Source organism: Microtus pennsylvanicus, chromosome 3 (assembly GCF_037038515.1).
Source record: "Microtus pennsylvanicus isolate mMicPen1 chromosome 3, mMicPen1.hap1, whole genome shotgun sequence".
NCBI lineage: Eukaryota > Metazoa > Chordata > Mammalia > Rodentia > Cricetidae > Microtus > Microtus pennsylvanicus.
Window position 1 is genome coordinate 60,857,975 of NC_134581.1, and position 21,264 is coordinate 60,879,238.

At 36.4% G+C, this 21,264-nt stretch overlaps 1 protein-coding gene and 1 long non-coding RNA gene across 9 annotated transcripts in view; one reads left to right on the top strand and one right to left on the bottom strand.

The window, feature by feature from the left end:
* The window catches only part of LOC142845978 (uncharacterized), a 109,449-nt gene that overhangs the window by 51,534 nt on the left and 36,651 nt on the right, over positions 1 to 21,264 (top strand). The gene's annotated exons all lie outside the window — the stretch shown is intronic.
* Positions 1 to 21,264, bottom strand: part of Myo9a (myosin IXA) — a 194,820-nt gene that overhangs the window by 36,964 nt on the left and 136,592 nt on the right. For 4 of the 8 annotated variants that reach the window (XM_075965679.1, XM_075965680.1, XM_075965682.1 and 1 more), the window contains 6 exons: positions 18,809 to 18,890; positions 18,085 to 18,300; positions 6,045 to 6,157; positions 2,637 to 2,779; positions 829 to 1,052; positions 297 to 413 (listed from right to left, as the gene is read on the bottom strand). In XM_075965679.1, coding sequence (XP_075821794.1) covers positions 297 to 413; positions 829 to 1,052; positions 2,637 to 2,779; positions 6,045 to 6,157; positions 18,085 to 18,300; positions 18,809 to 18,890 — 895 coding nt within the window. The remainder of the gene's footprint in view (positions 1 to 296; positions 414 to 828; positions 1,053 to 2,636; positions 2,780 to 6,044; positions 6,158 to 18,084; positions 18,301 to 18,808; positions 18,891 to 21,264) is intronic. The other 4 variants (XM_075965684.1, XM_075965685.1, XM_075965686.1 and 1 more) reach the window with 2 other exon arrangements.

Genomic DNA, 21,264 nt, shown 5'->3' on the forward strand with positions numbered 1-21,264 from the left:
TCAACTTGTACTGCAGGATAGGTTAGGAGCTCGACATAGTTTATAATGAACCAGCTCAAGATGCTCTGTAGTATTTGCAAAGACCCACTATAGTATAATATGTAGGCAATATAAACTACTAAGTATGAGTAAAAGACCAGTTAAACTAATACAGTAATTAAGCAAGTCCTAACAGTTGAAGTAACATAGTAATTGAGCAAGTTCTAAGAATTGCACCCTTGAGTCTGACTTTATAGCTGATTAAAATTCCAGGCTATGCTGAACCGTGAATATCTCCTAACATGGTCTTAGCTTACCGCCAATGCAGATGAGTAAGAGCTGAAGATATTCTGCCGAAATTCTTTCAGGGCTTTTTTAAATACGACATCCACTAATGTATCCTTCTTGCTGTCTTCATTATCTAGGTCATTCATCTAGGGACCAATCACAGAAAAATTAACAACTCATCAAAAAGATATAAATGCAATGGTTAAAATGTCTCTTAAGCAATGACTCTTCTAAAATTAAAAGCCACTGGTCATCATAGAGCTTAAGAAAAGGACAGTATACCAGATCACATAAGTTCCCTTCTAACATGTTGATTCTATAGTTTTTTTTAACACAACAACTACAAATATACAATAAACTTCACCTTCATATATGACAATTATGAAATCACAAGGGAGACTAAAACTTTAAATTCTGTCTGTGCATTTCCTATTATCTAAACCTTCAATGACTGAGTTATTAAAGAAATTTTAACCTGTCTTTTCACAACAGCCTATCCTGTATACACAAGCATTCTTAAGTCAAATCTGCTCGAAGGCTAACTCAGCAAGCAAAGTGTACCTTTTTCAGAAGAAATTCATCCATACTTTTTAAATCACTGGCACTTGCTATGATTTGGACAGAGTCATTTTGCCAATGCATAGAATCCAAAGCCACGTTGCTGATTTTCACACCTCTTTTGCGCTTTGCTTTTGGAGAAGGCTCCTTATTCTCTTTGAACTCTTTTCGGGAACTCCCAGGCAGTTCTGGGCTCAAAGGAGGTGTTGGGTGATACTGAGTTAATTCTATAATTCAAACCAGGTAAAGTAAAAAGATATACTTAGTTAAAAAAAATACTGAAAATCTTCATCCTTACTGTAAAAACACTTAGTACCAAAGATGAACAAGAAGAATATGCAACAAACTAGCATATTAAATGCTGCTCATCTAGCTGTAACTTTGTTAGCCTTGTTTGAAGGAGCATCCAGTTAAATGTTAAGTCCAACTAACAAGGAGAATTTGATAATTACAACTTTTATTACAGTCTACATCCATGAACCCATCAGCAATACTGTCTGTAGGGAATCAAGTAGCTCACCTGGCTTGCTTTTGCTCTTATATAAATGACATCTGCTTATAATGTATATTTTCAGTTAATGAGCCTTATCACTCCTTTTGGGAGGAATTATATTAGAATATAATAACTGAAAATGATAAGTTTATAATGATATTAAAAAATGAACATTTGAGTAATGCAATGGGGGCAATTAAGTTTTCCCAAACAGAGTCAAGGTTAGAAAAAGTACAGAATTTGGCTGTCTTGGAGCTCTCTCTGTAGAACAGGCTGAAGATCCTTCATTTTAAGAATTGATTTGATAAGGTATTTTGCCATAGCAATGAGGAAGGTAACTAACATGGTAAATTCCTCATAACTATTACAGTGGCTAAGAATGGGAACTCCTTGCCAAGCTGGAGTCAGGACTGTCTCAAATTCAAGGCCATCTAGGTTACAGTGTAAGACTTCTTTTAGAAAAGAATGTGATTCTTTCTGAGTGTGGTGGTGCATTCCTTTAATCCCACACCCAAGAGAGAAAGAGGCAGATCTCTGTTGAGTTCAAAACCAGCCTGACCTATACAGTTCTAATCTATACAGTCAAAGCTACAGAGAGAACTTTTCCTAAAAACAAAACACAAAACAAACAAAAAAAAACACAAGAAAAACAAAACAATAGCAACAACAACAAAAAAGCAATAATTCTGGAGTTCAAATGCCTTGACTCAAATCCAAATCTTCTCATTTCAATATGTGTAAATAGATACCAACTTGTACTTTGGTGTTCTCACCTACAAACCAAGAATAATAATCATAGCAAAACAAGAAAAACTGTTCTGAAAAAAAAATCAATAGATTTTAAATATATCTCACATTTATTACGGTTTATATAGCACTCAACGGGTACTGTGAGCTAATGCTATGAATTACTAAGGATATTCTGTATTTATGATATAAGTGAATCTAGGTTAAACCTTTACAATTTAGAAAACAATGATTAGGGCTGGGATGCAGCTCAATGGGTAGAGTGCTCATCAGCATGCACAAGGCTGTGGGTTCAAACCCTAGCATTACCAAAAAAAAGAAGACAAAGGCTAGTCCAAGACTCATCATCACTGAAGTGGTTTGCTTCACTGTTCTACACCAGGTATTCTTGGAGCTCTCATACAAGAAGAGTATGCCTTGCTTTACTAAGAAATGAAGCATTTACCAACACTAGTCCCATCTCATTAAAATATCATTCCAAGAGGATTGTCATTGTGAAGAGGAAAGGCACAACACACTTTCAGAATGAGTAATAGAAATTAAAGAAGCTCCATTCTTTGTCCATTTTTACCATCTGAAAAGGGATTAGCAGATGTCCCATCTGAGCCAGGAAAGAGTGACGAGACCTCTGACTGGGGAGCAGGTTTTACTCTAGTAGTCTTCTTCTCTCCTTGTTTCCCTTTGGCCCAGAATCTCATCTTTGCTCTCTGGGGTCTGTTTTTAAAGCAAAATAAAGGTAAGATAGAAATCAGATGTTCCAGTAATATTCATGTATCCTCTTAAGCTTTATATACTTTTCCTATGTAGTAATCTATTTTAACTTTGGTGTGTATTTGGGGGAGCAGTACAAGGTATCAAACTCCTGGCTGGACATATGCTAGGCAACACTACTACTGAGCCACATATCCCAATTCCTCATCTTGAATATAAAATACAAAAACCTGACAAATTAAATAATTTGATAGGCAGTGGTGGTGAAAGCCTTTACTCTCAGAGACAGGAGGATCTCTGTGAGTTCGAGTTCAACCTGGTCTACAAGAGCTAGTTCCAGGACAGGCTCCAAAGCTACAGAGAAACCCTGTCTTGAAAATCAAAAAAAAAAAAAATTGATAAAATAAAAGTCTCAAAACAGTGGAACTAGGATTTCAGCTTAAGCTTCTTGATACCAAACTGCCATCTGTTCATTGTTATATCTCGCATGAAGCTTACAAAGAAGAAAACACATTCAAAGAAATAACTAACAACTCTTTAAAAAAAAAAGTTCCTTTATATCGTTAGCAATTTCTTTCTAATCTTTGTCCATATGTATTTTAATTTTTACTCACTAAAATCATGATTTCAAGGTAGTTTTAAATCTGTCCACTCACTAGTACACTATGAAAGTTTTAATGATTCTATTTATATTGAGTTGTCTGCTATAATTACCCACAGACACTACATATTTGAACATTAGCTAAGGGCATAGTCCAGAGTGCTTATATAGTTATTACTTTAATTACATTTCAGGTTGTACATCAATAACTTAAAAAAATAAAAATCTAAATCCTAACTGCTCTAAAATAAAAAAACTTTTGAGTGTTGATATGAGGGCAGAAGTGAAGAAATCGTTTTGACAGCAAAGCATAAGATGCCCTGGCTGACCTTAAACTCTATAGCTCAGACAAGCCTTGTAAATTCCTCTACAGTCTATAAAAAGTGGTCTATAATTAAGAAACAAAAACTTTTTTTTCCCAAAAACATTTTTTAAACATACATGACATCTTCTCTAAGAGCCCATGTGCTTATATAATATTTTTAAAAGGTATTTATTTAAAAATAAAAATCGGGCTGGAGAGATGGCTCAGTGGTTAAGAGCATTGCCTGCTCTTCCAAAGGTCCTGAGTTCAATTCCCAGCAACCACATGGTGGCTCACAACCATATATAATGGGGTCTGGCGCCCTCTTCTGGCCTGCAGGCACACACACAGACAGAATATTGTATACATAATAAATGAATGAATGAATGAATGAATGAATGAATGAATGAATGAATGAAAATCCCATGAACTCTCTCTTTGTGTGTGTGTTTGGGTGTATGCATCCACCTGTCCATGGCAATGAATATCCCTATGTGTACCAGAGGCCAAAGGAGGATTTCGGGTGTCTTGCTCTACCTCTGTCTTATTCCTTGAACCTAGAGCCTAGTCTAGAGACTAGCAAGTCCCAGTGATGTTTCTGTCTCTGTTCCCTCCATAGTGCAAGGCTACTGCTGTGACCTAGATCACGCATATATATAGTGTATGAGTATTTTAAAAGCCTGCAATTTATGTATGTGCACTATAAGATTGTCTACTGTCCTTGGAGGCCAGAAGAGGGCATTGGATTCTCTGGAACTGAAGCAAAACAACTGGAGTCGCGTTGTGGGCACTGAGAACTGAACACCAGTCCTCTGCAAAAGCAGTAAGTGCTCATAACTGCTAAGCCATTTCTTCAGCCCCAGATTTTTTTTAAAAAATATCTATTTATTTATTATGTATACAATATTCTTTCTGCATGTATGCCTATATTTGTCTGCATATATTTCTGCATGCCAGAAGAGGGCACCAGACCTCATTACAGATGGTTGTGAGCCATCATGTGGTTGCTGGGAATTGAACTCGGGACCTTTGGAAGAGCAGGCAATGCTCTTAACCGCTGAGCCATCTCTCCAGCCCCCCAGACTTTTTTTTTAAGGTGTGTATTTTTGTTTATTTTTGAGACAGGATTTCTCTGTGCAGCTTTGGAGTCTGTCCTGACACTCACTCTGTAGACCAGAACTCACAGAGATCTGCCTGCCTCTGCCTCCCAAGTGCTGGGATTAAAGGCGTGCACCACCACCACCCAGTATGGGCATATATTTTAATTCAAATCCTCATTCTTCCAGAGCGAACTTGTTGCTGCTTCACCTTAGCTCCCCATAAGCACTTTTTTAAAAATATTTATTTATTTATTATGTATACAATATTCTGTCTACATGTAAGCCTGTAGGCCAGAAGAGGGCACCAAACCTCATTACAGATGGTTGTGAGTCACCATGTGGTTGCTGGGAATTGAACTCAGGACCTTTGGAAGAGCAGGCAATGCTCTTAACCACTGAGCCATCTCTCCAACCCCCTCCCCATAAGCACTTTTAAAGAGAAGAAAATTCTTTTTTGAAAGTATTTTCCTAAAGCACTTAGTGCAGAATACATTACAAGTCCAAAGATAGAAGATAGCAATCTCATCCTATTTAATCTCTCTTCTTTTACAATATTATTGTAAGTCATATAATGATTAAGAAATTTCCCCCAAAATACACTGCTACCCACACAAGATAAAGCTCAGTATATGCTATTATGTACTTGGCAATGCAATTACTCATTTCCTAAAAATTGAAGCAAAAGCCATATTCCAGTGACTCATCAAAATGGCAAACACGGAGGGGAAGAGGAGCAGCACCTGCTCTGTGTTCTCTAGACCTTTCCTTAAAGAACAGGGAGGGTAATACTGTAGACAACAAGGGAGTGAGCACTGTTCAAAAAGAAATGCCTTACAAGGTTGCTGTGTTAAAACAGGAAGATATACTTTATCTAACATGTCAAGGGCATCACTGTAAACAAGATAAGGGCCAGATTCTTGCAAAGAGAGTTGATGAGGATTGACTCTACTAAGCACTCCTGGAAAAAGCTTCTTGAAACAGATAAGGGAAATGATCAGGGGAGAAAAAAAAAAAGGAAGCCAACTGAAGCACCAGCCTGCTCTACTAAGAGAAGCATAACGTCATATAATGTATGAGAACTAACAGAAAGGTTAGTTGCTAGAGTCCATGTTCTATGAATTCATGGCTTAGTATACAAAGAAAAATAAAGGACCTCGTTGTAAATTGTAAATTAAAGCAAATAACTTTAATTAAAAACTCAGTATATAAGTTAAATAAAATCATTGAAATTAGTTATTCATATTTTTTTTATAAACATCATACCTTATGTCCAAATCTGAAGACTTCTGTCTTACTGCCAATTTTGTAATCTCTCCTTGAGACATAGCCTTATGGAGCTTTGCTTGCTCATCAACTGAAGAAAATCGTTGTGATGTCTGTAGGAATTACACATGAGACAGACTTAAAGCCAAGTAAACACATGATAGCATGACTGAATTACAACTCAGCAACTGTCAATTCACATTTCCTGGCAATTTAGCAAGACTTTCATCTGGTAACTTAGGAAAATGGTCAAGACCATTCAAAGACAAATTTAAAAGAATATGAGGCTGAGAAATAAGATAACACAGAATATTATTTTTCTATACCTCTTTTTATTTGTGCCTTAAGGTGGGGATCCTTTTTATAGGTTATAGATTATTGTTATGTCCATTCAAAGTTTAAAAAAGCTAGGCCGGCCAGGCAGTGGTGGCACAAACCTTTAATCCCAGCACTAGGGAGGCAGAGGCAGGTGGATCTCTGTGAGTTCAAAGCCAGCCTGGTCTACAAGAGCTAGCTCCAGGACAGGCCCCAAAGCTACAGAGAAACCTTGTCTTGAAAAAACAAACAAACAAATAAAAAAGCTAGGCCGGCCACACTGAATAAAAACTAAAGAATCACCTATGTTCTAAATTATAAACAATTATGTAATCAAACAAGGACTTCAATTTCATTTAGCAATTAATGTACTCCTCTAAGGACAATTCAGTTCTGAGATTCTTGTTACTTATTCAAGTAATATTCTTGTATTTCATCTGTTAAAATATCCCTTAGCCTTTTGATATGCTTGACTATGGCACAGAAACAGAAAATAGTCAGAGATGTTAAAAACAGATGTCTGTGACTAATATAGAGTGCAGTAAATCCGCATCTAAGGGATAAAAACAGACAGAAAACAGTTTTGAAGACAACAGGTAAGAAAGAAAAGAAGTAGGTAACATATACCTGCCTCAGCTTACTACCTCAGGGTATTACTACTGGTTTCTGTGTTGTGACACAGAGAGAAAGAACCAGGGGAAATGAGGATAAACGTTCATGGCAAAGTAACTAGTGACCAAATAACAGAGATAAATAATAGAAGAAATCTGGAGATCTAGAAAAGGTTCCCTTTGTATATCTGGATTAGTAATAATCAACACTATTATATGTGAAAACAACCCAAGACCAAGAATAGAACCACCTGAAATGATTAAAGATAAAGTTAGTAATGATGTCAGGGCTCAAGAGCCAGGAACTGAACTCTATGCTGCACAGGTTGCTGAGTACACAGATGAACTTGCCTCAGAAGTCAAGAATAATTACCCTCCATTGAATACTGACTGGGTCTACTGATTTTGAAAGGCCTGGAGAAAAAAAAAAATCAAACTGTTTCCAGAACAAAGCTCTAGAACATTACCAGAAAAACCATAGTATATAGAATACTAATCGGGAAAAAAATACTTCAACTAACCAGAAAAAATTCACAATTATAAAAAGAAATATAAAGAAGTAGAAATATGTGATCCAGAACAAGAAAAATCAAGCCATTTACACTGTATGAAAAGTTTTTCAATTAGAAGGATATTAAAATAGTAATTATAACTGTACTCTACATGATGAAAAAGAGAAATGGAGAGCAAAAATTTATGTAAAAGAGTCAAAATTCCAGAGATGAAACCTCAATATCAGTTTTAAAAAAGAATTTTTCCTGTTATATACTAATTAATTATATTTCTAAGAAGTTCTAGAATAGTGAATGGTTGTTTCTTAAGAGTAGTGTGAGGAAAACTTGAGTAGAAACATGAGAAAATTGTTAATATTACAGAAATCTTGACAATTCAATCGTATGTTTCATAGTTTTGTACATATCCCTCAAAAGAACACACTGTCCAATGAAGATCTGTAAAGGTCACTGTATGTACTAGACCAATTCATAAATAACTTTAATAATGGTAATAAATCAATTATCTAGTCAATAGCACCAATCATACAATTTTAAAGATAAAAGAGGTAGCACTTAATATGTGATTTAAAAGAATATATTCACTACCTATAACTATGTTCCTCAAAAGAACTTTAAACTCAAATGTCAGTCTAACTCTAGAATTACATGGGCATTTATCTCGTGTGTGTGTACATAGTTTTTTTCTCAGAAAAATAATGTGGAGACTTTATTTTTTGTTCAAATTCATATATACTGCTAATCCACACTGTTTAGCCTTGCTTGGGGTACAGAATATACATGCTGGCATAGCTATAGAACGGAACTGAAGATGACTGGTTATAAGATGTAGACACTGAAAGAAAAAAAGAAAAAAGAAATTATAGGCTTGAGAGATCCTCAGTCCATAAAGTTCTTTCCAAGTAAGCATGAGGACCTGAGCTCTAGCTCCAGAACCCAAATACCTGATGATGATAACGACGATGATGATACACCAGACAGGGTGGTGTACACTGGAAAAGGCAGCGACTGGCTGATTGCTGGTGCTTGCTAGCCAACAAGCCCCACAAATCAATGAATTTCAACCCCTATTAAAGAACTCTCTCACAAAATTTAATGTGGACCACAACTGAAGATCAACATCTAGAGTTACTGGCTAGGCTCCACTGAAGGGCACACAGGCACCAACGTGTGTGACACACGCAAACACCAAAATGCAGAGGGTACTCGGAAGGCTGAGACTTTGCTGTTCCTGAAGACGACGGCTATTCGGAAATTCAGTAGTGGTATGGTAACTGTGCTCCGTGGCTCTAGGAGGATTCAGAGAAACATGAATTTTGTGCTAGGAAATCAGACCAGAGCAGAACAACACTTTGAATATAAGGCCTTTTCTTCTAGTATATGAATAATAAACCTAAATATTTTTCCTTCTCTGTAGAAGAAGAAAGAAGGTGGTCTAGAATGGTGGCATGAACTGAAAAAATTTAAACTGTCTAGAGATTTTTTTTATCAAGGTGGACTCTGATCCAACTGGGCCAATGACAGCTGATGTAGTAAATCTTTTTGAAGAGGTGGGCTCTACCACATTGGGGGTCATCCACTAAGGCCTCTTATATGGAAAACTACACCCACCAAGCCACTGTTGGTGCTAGCCCTACAAGATGCCTATATACACATACTTTCTTGTGTGTGAGTGTGGGTTTGTGAAGTGAGTGAAGTGTCTGGGAATGTGTGAGATGCTCCTGGAGCTGGACTTACAATCAGTGGTTAGAGGCTTGACAAAGGTGTTGGGAACTGAATATATGTTTTCTGCAAGAGCAATACAAGAACTACTAAGCCATCTTTCCAGCCGCATTATTTTGTTTTGTTTTCTCTGTGTAACAGCCTTGGCTGTCCTGGAACCAGCCCCATTATTTTAAATTAGGGACTCACTATGTAACCCTTGCCGGCATGGAACTCACTACATAAGTCAGGCTGGTCTGGAACATACAGAGATTCACCTGCTTCTGCTTCCTGAGTGCTAGAAGTAGAGCTGTGTGCCACTCTTGGTCCCCTCTTATATTTCTGATATTTGGTAAATGCTTTTTTAAATAATGGCACAAGTCTACTAATTGTAGAACTGAAGAGGAAACTCAAGACAAAATGGCCTTATATTCCCAAACAAGTATAATTGCTAGAGGGCGAAAAAGTAATATTTTAAGATATTCAACCTATAAACTCCTCATGTTGTTTAAATATATAGTGACATTCTCAAAAAACTAACAAAGAAGAATAAAAATACATAAAACCTAGTAAAAAATTGCAAAAGAATGCACTCAAACTTCAAATTACCCAGTCAGAAAAACTGATAGTGATACATGATCCCAGAAATTCACCATAAACATTTGCAAGAATAAACTCAGCTTTAAAAAAAACAAAAACAAAAACAAAACAAAAAAACAACCTGAAGAAGCACAAAGGATAAAATTGACAGTGGCCTTATGCTTACCAGTAACCAGCACAAAGAAAAGATCTACCTGGATACCTGGAGTTGGAAATCAAAAAGAGAAGCTGAGTATAGTAGTTCATACTTGGAATCTCAGTTCTGGAGAGGTCAAGACTGGAGAATTGTAAACCTGACCAGCTTTAGCTACAGAGTGAAACTTCTGCCTCAGAAAATAAAGAACCTCACTGTTTAAGTCATTACTTCTAGAGGAAAGTAAATTTGCAAAAGGATAGGAAGAAATTCCCTTTGAAGAACGAGTTATAAAGAGAAAGCTAAAAATCCAGAATCTAAACGGTTAAAAGAGAAGGGGAATAAAACATTGCTTTAATCACCAAACAAGAACAGGCTTTCCATAACAAAACTATGTTACACAGATGGAGAGGAGGTTCAACACAAATATATAAAATGAATCAATTAAAACATACAACACCTATACAAAGGTACAATAATAAAGCAAATGCATATCAAGTCAGAATCAAAATAAGAATCAAAACAACTCAGTCATTACAATCCATAACATGTGTCAGTATTACACCAGTGGGCACATCTTGTCTGGAAGCTGGCACTGTAGTTCTTAGGGTTCACAACTGGATAAGACTTCTAATGCTGTATCTACCTCAGCAGCATGCACAGCACCTTCTAACACTACAAAAGCTTTCTGCTCCATTGGAGAGAGTACACATCTGGTACTGTAAGTCTGGTCAAGAACCCATGACTGGGAGACAGAGGCAGGAGGATCTCTATGAGCTTAAGGCCAGCCTGGTCTATTACAATCGAGATCTATCTATGTAATAAAAACCTGTCTTGGGCTGGAGAGATGGCTCAGAGGTTAAGAGCACTGGCTACTCTTCCAGGATCCTGAGTTCAAGTCCCAGCAACCACATGGTGGCTCACACCACCTATAATGCCCTCTTCTGTCATGCAGGCAGAACCCTGTATACATAATATATTAACAAATGAACAAATGAATAAATAAATCTTTTTAAAAAAACCTATCTTAAAAAAAAAAAGCCTGCGGTCACAGGTGAGTGAGTGAAGACCTCACAGTTTTTTAACTGACAAGACAATTGCATTCTAAATATTTCCATAGACAAATGCTATTCTCATCATTAATCAGAGAAACTTCTCTTTGCAGTGAACAGTGGTGATTAGAAAGTCTCCTTGCCACTGAAGAGGCTTAGAATAAATGATAGTTGACAGCTCAACCCGGAACAGGACATTTATAACATCCCATCTAAGGTTCGAGGAACATTACACAAGGAGTAGTACACCATAAGGAAAAAGACTGTAAAATGCTTACTTCAGGCATGCCACCTACCACTGCAAAGCAGTAGTTGCCTGCACTGGGCCTGTAAACCTAACATAGATGGGGGTCATTTATGGGGCCCAATCCCTCTATGCTGAACCATTTCCAACTGATAAGCTCTAAAGAAAGGACAGTCATTGTCTTCAGTAGTGCACAAAATAGTTTCAAACTTGGGGCCACAAAGACAGTCTGTGTGCTGTGAATATGTTTTATTACCACTGGTTAATAAAGAAGCTGACTTGGCCAATAGCCAGGCAGAATAGAGCCAGGTGGGCAATCTAAGCAGAGATACAGGGAGAAAGAAGGTGGAGTTTGGAGGGGGGCACCAGCAGTTCCAGCAGTTGCAGGAGAAGAAAAAAAAATGAGGTAATGGACCACAAGTCTTGTGGTAAAATATAGAATAACAGAAATGGGTTAAGTTGTAAGAACTAGTTAATATTAATTACAAAACTCTTTGGCCAATTATCTCAGGCTTATTAAGTCTCAGAGAGGTTATTCGGGAACTAACGGGTGGGAGAGAAACCTCCAGCTACAGTAATGGTTAAAAATCAGCGGGTTACAAACAAAAAGACATAAAATGTAGAAAGTGGGAATGGTGGTGGAATAGATTGGAGGAAGATAAGTAAAGGGTGGGTACTGAGTAAACATGTATTAAATATATCAACAAACAAATGATGTAACTAATAAAAGAAGATAAAATTCACTTAAAAATAACTTACAAGGTACCTAAGAAAGAAAGAAATCCACAAAATTTTAAGGGAAAATAAGATATAAAACAAATATAAAAAAGCAAAAATTTGTCAGAGGTAAAACAAGACAGGCAAGAAGAAGGGAAAAATCTACAACAAAACAAAACAAAAACCCAACTAATACCTGAAATTCCTAAACAAGAGAAACAAAATAGTGAAACCTGGCTAATAAAAATCATAAAGATAACTTTTCAAAACACAAAGGTAAGACAAGAATTTACAGAAAGAGCCTAGTATAGGTACAATAGATCACTAATCTCTAATGATCAACTTGAAATCATATCCTATATCAGAAAAGTCTGAGAATTTCTAAACTAAGATCAAATAATTCAAATACAAAAGGATTGAAATGGCAATAGACAACACTACATAAAGATATCAATAAGACAGTATTTTCAATAAAATCTGAATCACAGATTTATTAATTAAAAATTAGATTTACTTTATGTATATGCATGTTTTATTTTATGTATATGAATGTTTTGCTTGTGTGCATGTTATGTGCACAATGTGCAAGCCTGCAGAATATCCTAGAACTGGGGTTATGGAGGGTTGTGAGCCACCATGCAGGTACAAGAACAACCAATGCTCTCAAATCGCTGAGGCATTTCTACAGTTCCTGAATCACAGATTTAATATGGTTCCTCAAATATCCAGGCTACAGAAAGAAGTCAGATAATTGAGTATCTTTAAGTCCTTCCTACCTACTGCCTGCTAGAAAAGTTTCATCTAAGCAAATAAATTTAGATCAAAGGTGAATACAAAATTGGGATTAGAGCAAAATATTATTAAATTACATGTTCTGACAAAAAAAAGGCTCTCAAAACAGACATAAGAAGAGGAGAGCAAAATGATTGACAGCTGTGTTACGGGTGTTAATTAATTAGATATTATTTATTGAAAATTGACTAAGTTGGATATGGTGGTATAGTTCTGTAAAAAATAAAAAGTTATAACTGACCTATTAAATCAATAATAAAGACTTATCCATGAAAGAAAAATACTTCCAAATTTATTCAAAATAGGACTCAACTATACTTAATGGAAAACATTTAAGTGAAGATAAAATAAAAGGCTAAGCAAAAGTATATAAAACAAATGAAAGTGATAAGGAAAAAAACATTAATAACTAAAGATAAGAAGCATTAAATGTGATAGAGTGCTCCTTTAAATTCTAAAGTCACAATTATGAAGGAATAGAAGATTTAGCCTACCGTTTTCAGCCTGAGACAGATCAGTATATAAAACATAATGAAGACAATGTAACAAAGAGGGTAGGCACTGTGGGTATATTTTGAAACTATACACTCTGAACAGAATACTTTTTATCAAATAATGTGCGGCATATTCATAAACTGATCATATTAGATAACAAAGAAAACAATAAATTCCACCAATTATACGTATTACATATATAAACATAAAAGCATAAACCAATGAAACAGAAAATTAAAAAATAGACATAATAAATAAAAATTCTACTTTGGAAAAGATGATCTAGATAAGAACTAGTGCTATAGTCTGGAATTGGTGTGGCTCTCAGAGGTTTTTGCTTAGGATCTCAAAGCAACAATTTTCAGATATAAGGCTTGTGGAAGGTACAAGGGGACTACATCATTAGGGCTCTGACCTTATCAATAGATCAGCCCATTAATAAATTCATGTGAAGGCAACATAGTGGGAAGAACTAGGTTAGTGGGCCATGCTCGAAAAGGTACATCCCATCCTCCCTTTTTTGGCAACCACAAAGATATACTACCTTCTCATAGAAGCAAAGCAACAGAGCCAATGATCTGTTGTTACTTTAGGTAGTTTTGTTATAGTTATGGCAATCTAGAACACAGCTAACTTAAAAATAATCACAGATCTATAAAATAAGAAATAGAGGCTGGGCGGTGGTGGCGCACACCTTTAATCCCAGCACTCGGGAGGCAGAGGCAGGCGGATCTCTGTGAGTTCGAGACCAGCCTGGTCTACAGAGCTAGTTCCAGGACAGGCTCCAAAGCCACAGAGAAACCCTGTCTCGAAAAACCGGAAAAAAAAAAAAGAAATAGACAATTGGGTGTAGTAGTGCAAGCCTTTAATACTAGCACTAAGGAAACAGACTTTCTTCTTTTTCAGAACATATAATTTAATATAGGGATTCCTAGAATTTCCAGGCCAGCATAGTCTACTATAGCAAGTTTCAGGCCAGTTTTAAGACACTGTCTTAAAAACAAGGAGGAGGGAAGTAATCACTCAAAAAAAAAAAAAAGCTGCTTTAAAAAAAATCGTAAGAAATTATGTTCCAGACTTATATGTAAATATTTAAAGTTGGATGAAATGTATACCTTTATAAACAATAAAAAAATGAAGATTACCAAAATGTATTGCATTAGGGAATATGTTGTAAAAACAACTTCTCTAAAGAAAGAAAAAAACTTAGCAAGAAATTATACCACAATAGCAGGCTTAAAGGAGGGAGGAGAAAATCAAGTTTTTAAAAATTCATGTGCCCAATAAACTCTACCTTTTTAAAAAATGTGTATTTTGAGGATGCAATAAATTCCCCTTTATAAATAGTAAGATTCATCATCACAGTTTCAGAAAGTGTTAGAATATGACACATTTTTAGGATCAAGAGATACATTTTAAGGTGGCTTAAATCTAGGTAATAGCAGAAAAAAAGCTATACATAAAAATGTAGGTTTCCTATACTAATCTCACAGAAAGAAAAGTAAACAACTTTACTAATTTACCATCTAGAACACATATTGAAAAACTAAACACAGAAACAATCATCTTTAAAATGTAGCTCAGTAGAATATGCTCTTCTTATCTTCTTGGGTAAATACCAATGTGACAGACATACAAACCAAGGGAGAATAGTTCACAGGGTGTTTAAAAGGCGGTCTGAAACAGAAGTTTTACAAAAAAAGCATGACAGTCACAGAGGCAGGAACCATCACTACTAACTACCTACCCCTACAGCATCAGCCATTGCTAATTAACCATCTTGAGATGTAATGTTTATCTCAAATTTCCTTTAGATGACCAATTTGCAATTGTTTCTAATCCTATAAGATCAGTAACTTTACAGCTAAAAAGAGAAGCTGGCCATTTCTGCTAAAAATTAATGCAATGTTTCTTGCTTAGCAAATATTGAAAACATCTTTTTGTCGGGAGGAGAAAATCAAGTTTTTAGAAATTCATGTGCCCAATAAACTCAGTCTATCTTTTTAAAAAAAAATGTGTGTTTTGAGGATGCAATAAATTCCCCTTATAAACAGTAAGATTCATCATCACAGTTTCAGAAAATGTTAGAATATGACACATTTTTCAGGATCAACAGATACATCTTAAAACCACTCCTCCCCTCCCCTCCACATCCCCATTTCAGTAAGTATCTACTAGCTTATTCTACAAAGCAAAGCTGCTTCATGCAAGCATCCACTACAAACCAGCACCACCACCTGTCCCTAAAACAGGATAAACAGGATAGTAAGAAAGCTAGAGGTGACTAACACACTGTACAAAAAGGTGCTCTACAACTACGGGCATGCAGTGATTGTCAAGCAGGTGAACAGAGGCTACAATACCAAAAGGAGCCAAAAGCTCCAAGCAGAAAGCCTAACTCCCTGGTTCATCCCAGCAAGAGCTCCCAGTGTGAATAATGTTCTATCACCGAAAGAACTAAGGATTGTTACAAAAGAAACTCTCAGGAACAAAGTAGCATTTATAGCTAAGTTCTTCTATAAACAATAAATCTGTATAAACTAGATGAAGTTGTATTTTCATTAAGATTTGTTCCACTATAAAATTTTCAGTTTAATTATTATATACATATGTATTTCAGTAAATATAACTCAAATATAGGGCACCTTTATAATAATTACTAATCCTACAGTCAAGAGATCTGAGCTCTACTTATACACATTAACAAAAGAGTACAGATCACTTCCAACTTCTACAATCTTCATGTTTATAACTCATTTTGTTTTAACAGGGAGCATGCCATGCTTTTTTTTTTGTTTTTTTTTTCATTTTTTATTTTTGAGACAGGGTTTCTCTGTAGCTTTTTGGCTCGTGTCCTGAAACTAGCTCTTGTAGACCAAGCTGGCCTCGAACTCACAGAGATCCGCCTGCCTCTGCCTCCCGAGTGCTGGGATTAAAGACGTGCGCCACCACCGCCCGGCCCTGTCTTTGTTTTGGTCTCTACGGAATATCAATGTTACTACTAAAAACTGAGCCTAGTCATCCATGTGAGAAAAATACAATCAAAATATTTGAGAAATTTGGAGAAATTCTAACTAACTAGGTCTAAACATGATTCAAACATCTTATAACAGTTCAAACCTCAAATAGTAATGACTCAAAGATCATCTTAAAAATCTTCCAAAGTGAAGTTATTAAAGATTGGAGAGTCAATTTATTTAGGTAAATGAAAAACTATTTCATCACCCATGTTTTTAGTTCCTATTAGATTGATTAGGGTCTCTGCTATTCATTTCCCAGAACAATCAGAATAAAGTGTGTGTGTGTGTGTGTGTGCGTGCGTGCGTGCGTGCGTGCGCACACGTGCATGTTTTTCTCTATCACTCTACTTTTTCTAGACAGGGTCTCACTATGTAACCCTGGATGGCCTGACATTTGGTATATAGACTAAGGTGGCCTCTGCCACCCGAGAGCTAGGATTAAAGGCATAAGTAACCATGTTTGGCTATATGAGGTCAGTTTGTGTGTGTTGGTTTTGTTTTGTTTTGTTTTTTTAAGACAGAGTTTCTCACTGAAACTGAAGCTTAATCATTTAGTAAAGCTGAGTACCCCACATAGACCATAGGATTCTTCTATCTCTGCCTCTCAGCTTTGAGATTAAGGGCTCATACCAGCAAGCTTGGCTTTTTATATGGAGACTAGGGGTCTAAACTCAGGACCTCAAGCAGCAAACACTTTACCTACTAAGCCATTATTCCAGAACCCCAAGAATGAAACTTTTTACCCTAAGATATCTATAAATACAATAACACATGTAACATGTTTAATCTAATTTTGGTTCAGAAGATAATATAGTTATTTTAAGTCAAATGAGTATAGTAAATCAAATTCAACTCTAATGTTATAATTTCTGATTAATACAAATTCACACCATACAGAGCCTTCTACTTGGTTGGGTTGCTCCGGGATGACACATTTTGTTCATTAAATTACTGATGTCTGGGCTTTGCTGGAGATCAGGTGAGCCTTGCTTGCACATGCTTGTTTCCTTTAGTGTTTTTAAGACTTTCTAGTCTAGCCTGGCCTTCAACTATGTAGGTTTGTGTTGGCTTAAACTATGGCAATTCTCATGCCTCAGCCTTCTAAATGCATGACCATCCATCTTAATTTTTGGTTTTTGGAGACATGGTCTCACAATACAGTTCAAGCTGGCCTTGAACTTGAGATAATTGTGTTCTACCACACCTAATTAAAATTTATAAAATACATGTATCTTTTCTATTACTGAACATAAAGGAGAGGGTAGCAGCTTTAAAGGATCCCCTACCCCTAATTTTTAAGTGAATAATCTTTCAGTTAAAGTCTGAATTTATTTAAAAGGTATCTTACTCTATATACCAGGTCAATAAACTCTGACCAGGAAGTCAAATACAGTTCATTGCCTGGTTCTGCATATTTACTAGAAAAATCTTGCCCGTTTTTATTTTGTTGTCTGTGATTGCTTTCACATTGTAGTGGTCAAGGTAGAGAGCTGCAAAAAACAGAGATTATGATCTCTGAAGTCTACAATATTTATTATTTGGACCTTTACAAAAGCAAAAATAAAAAAACTAAGGATTCCTACTCTAGACCCTTTAAGGTATATAATAAACAACATTTCTTTGTCAGTACTAATTTAAATTCTACTTTTGCGTGAATTATCACTTGCTGTGTACAGTTAAAGTGCCCTTATTTGAGTACTATTAGACTTAGCTTTTGTTGCTGTGTTCACTGAGGCTTCTCATGTACAAGCCATTAAATGGAAAAAAGCTGTGAAGGTTAGCTTTAGATTAGCAAAGACTACTCGGAGAAGATCTGCTTGCTGTTTTTCTTATTGCTGCAAAAATTACCATTTCGGAGTCACTGTGAGAGGCCTGACCCAGGCTGGATACAGGCCCTAGCTCAGAGTGAGAAGCTTGGTCAAGGGAGAGAAGGGGCTCAATAATGTCATCGTAATCATCTTCCTCTGTATCCCCCTCCCCATCGGGAAAAGTACCTCTAGTCAAGAAATCGGAGCGCGTCCGCGCCATTCGAGCTTTCTTTTTATGGGCCGGTCTGGCAACCTGCTTGACCAAATGATAAAACAAATAACACAACAATGTTTTGTCTTTGAAATTTGGGAGAAGATGCCAATGAAAGAGGGCTCATGAAAGTCTGGAAACTTCCCTCCACCCCAACCATGCCCTGTTCATTAGCAGAAGTAACAGGGATGTCCAAAGAGAATCCATACACATTACTGTGAACAACAGATAACGATGGAAGCTAAGTCTGCACTATTCTCCATAGTGAACTAAGTCTCCCTTCACTGCCACAGGTTTCACCAAAGTCACCTGAACAAGCTGTCCTTTTTTGTCTTAGTGACTTCTCTCTTTTATACAATTTATATTTTTTAGACACCATTCCTTGCCTAGTACATACCTTCCTAGTTATAAAAGGCTTAGTTTTATATAGCTTCTTTCTCTAAATTCACCTGGGAATAAACAGGCAGATATGGTGTTCTACCTACAAGAATAGTAACCTCAAAAATAAGGTACAGCTATCTTAATTAAAAGATAAACAAGATCCAATACTTACCTCTCGTTGGCCCGGCCCTGCAAATTTAGATTTCCAAGCTGGTTCATCTTGTTTGTGAACTTGAGGATTTCCACTCTGTACACTTTAAATAAAATAAACAGGGTCACATTTCAATTTCTAGCTGATATTCTATTGAAGTAGTCCTAAAGTATATTAAGAATTTTGTTTGTTTTTTGAAACTGTCTCTCTATGTAGTTCTGGCTACACTGGAACTCAACAAGCAGATCAGGCTTCCCTTAGGCTCACAGAAATCTGCCTGCCTCTGTCTATTGGGTGTCAGGATTAAAGCCATGTGCCAACACACCCAGCTATGGGTATAATTTAACAGGACAGGACAAGTCAAAGAAGCCTAGAAAATTCCATAATTCCATCTTAGTCAATTCCAAAATTGGATTTATTATATTAATCTTCATAGTCTCTTCATCCTCATAGTCTTTAACTGTGCATGTGTGTGGTTTTGTATGCAGAGTGTGGTCATGCATGTATATAGGCAGTTGCACATCTGTGTGCTATCCTGTGGAAGCCAGAGGACAACACTGGAAGTCCTGCTGTGTTATTATCTGCCTTGTCATCATTAGACAGGATCTCTCACTGACCCTGGAGCTTACATATTTTGGCCACACTGACTGGCCAGTATTCTCCAGTAATATTCATACCTCCTGGTCTCAATGCTTCTGGCCCCCAAAACGAGGGCTACAGATGTGTGCAACCACACTCAGCTTTAAAGTGGGTGCTGGAGATCCAACCTCATGTCTTCATGTTTGTGCAACAAATGTTCTTATCCACTGAACTACCTCTCAAGTTCCTAGATTTCTTATTTTTACATAATAAGAATCTACATGTGGGGCTGGAGAGATGGTTCAGCAGTTAAGAGTACTGACTTCTTTTCCAGGGGACCTGGGTTCAATTCCCAGCACCCACATGGCAGTTCACAATTGTCTATAATTCCAGGATCCAACACCCTCACATAGACATATATGCAGGAAACACCAACGGGCACAAGATAAAAATAAATTATTAAAAAAAAAAAAAGGAAACTACGTGCATGGTGAGTTCTTAGAGGACACTGTGGTGACAATCATTGGGTGCATTACACTATGGTAGGCTATGTTTAAGAAAGGCAGCAACAAAACTAGTTAAGAACCAAGGCAAACCAGGCAGTGGTAGCACATGCCTTTAACCCAGCTCTCCTGAGGCAGAGGCAGGTGGATCTCTATGAATTCAAGGACAGCCTGACCAATGAAGCAAGTTCTAGGATAGCCAGAGCTGTTACATAAAGAGATCCTGTCTCGAAAAACAAAACAAACAAACAAAAAAAAAAAGAACCAAAGTGAATTCAATGAGAAAACAAAAATTCCAAATCTATCACATCCTTAGGATACTTGTTTTAAACAGGCTTTTCATATAATCATTTTTTATGATAGTAATAAGGATCCTGTTTTACTTTGGGATGGTTCCTGTTGGTTAGGGAAAAAAAAAATCACTTCTTAAACTCTTCTAAATTTTCATCCACTACCTTAACTTTGAAACTTGAGGCAATGTAGAATAATACTAACAATGGCAGGATATGAATTGTTACTAAGCAAAACAAAGTATTCTACAAACAATACAGGCATTAAATTGTGAACATTTAATTTTGTCTGAAAAATTCAGGGATAGAACTGCTTTATTAAAATTCTATGTAGAAATAGAGTGTCAGAATCTGAAGAAAATTTGAACAGTATCTAGATTTTTGTGGCACTAATTATTTTGATTAATTAGTATTATGGGTTTTAAAATTCATCCTTAGACTATAAAATCCTTGGGAATCATGACTTAACTACTAGCATCAGACTACTTCAAAACAGACAATAACTTAGAAAATTAGCTGATAAGTTAGACACTTTTCCATTAGAAATATTTTACTTTCATAAGGGGTTATAAGAAGTTATCTCGGAGCCAGGTGGTGGTGGCGCACGCCTTTAATCCCAGCACTCGGGAGGCAGAGGCAGGTGGATCTCTGTGAGCTCCAGGCCTACAAGAGCTAGTTTCAGGACAGGCTCCAAAGCTACAGAGAAACTCTGCCTTGAAAAACCAAAAAAAAAGTTATCTTGGCCTGGGGAGATGATTCAGTGAGTACTAGCTGTGTTAAGTCTGAAGCTTAATAAGGATGTAGGATGCTCCAGGTTTGATTCCAAGCATCAGAATTAAACAAAACAAAACAAAAATAACACCAAAAAATAATAAAAACCCTAAATCAGAAAACAGTTCTTCATGTCTGCCATGAGTTAAAATTCTTTCCTTGTGGTTATCATCACTTAAAGGAAAGACCTAAATTATAAAATAAAGAATTCCCACTTAAAATAAATGCCTAAACCAGTCTGACCCTCAGAAACATAAGACAGATTTGGGCATACTGGCACATGGCTTTAGCAGTCCCAGGTAGCAGGCAGATTTCTGTGAGTTTAAGATCAGCC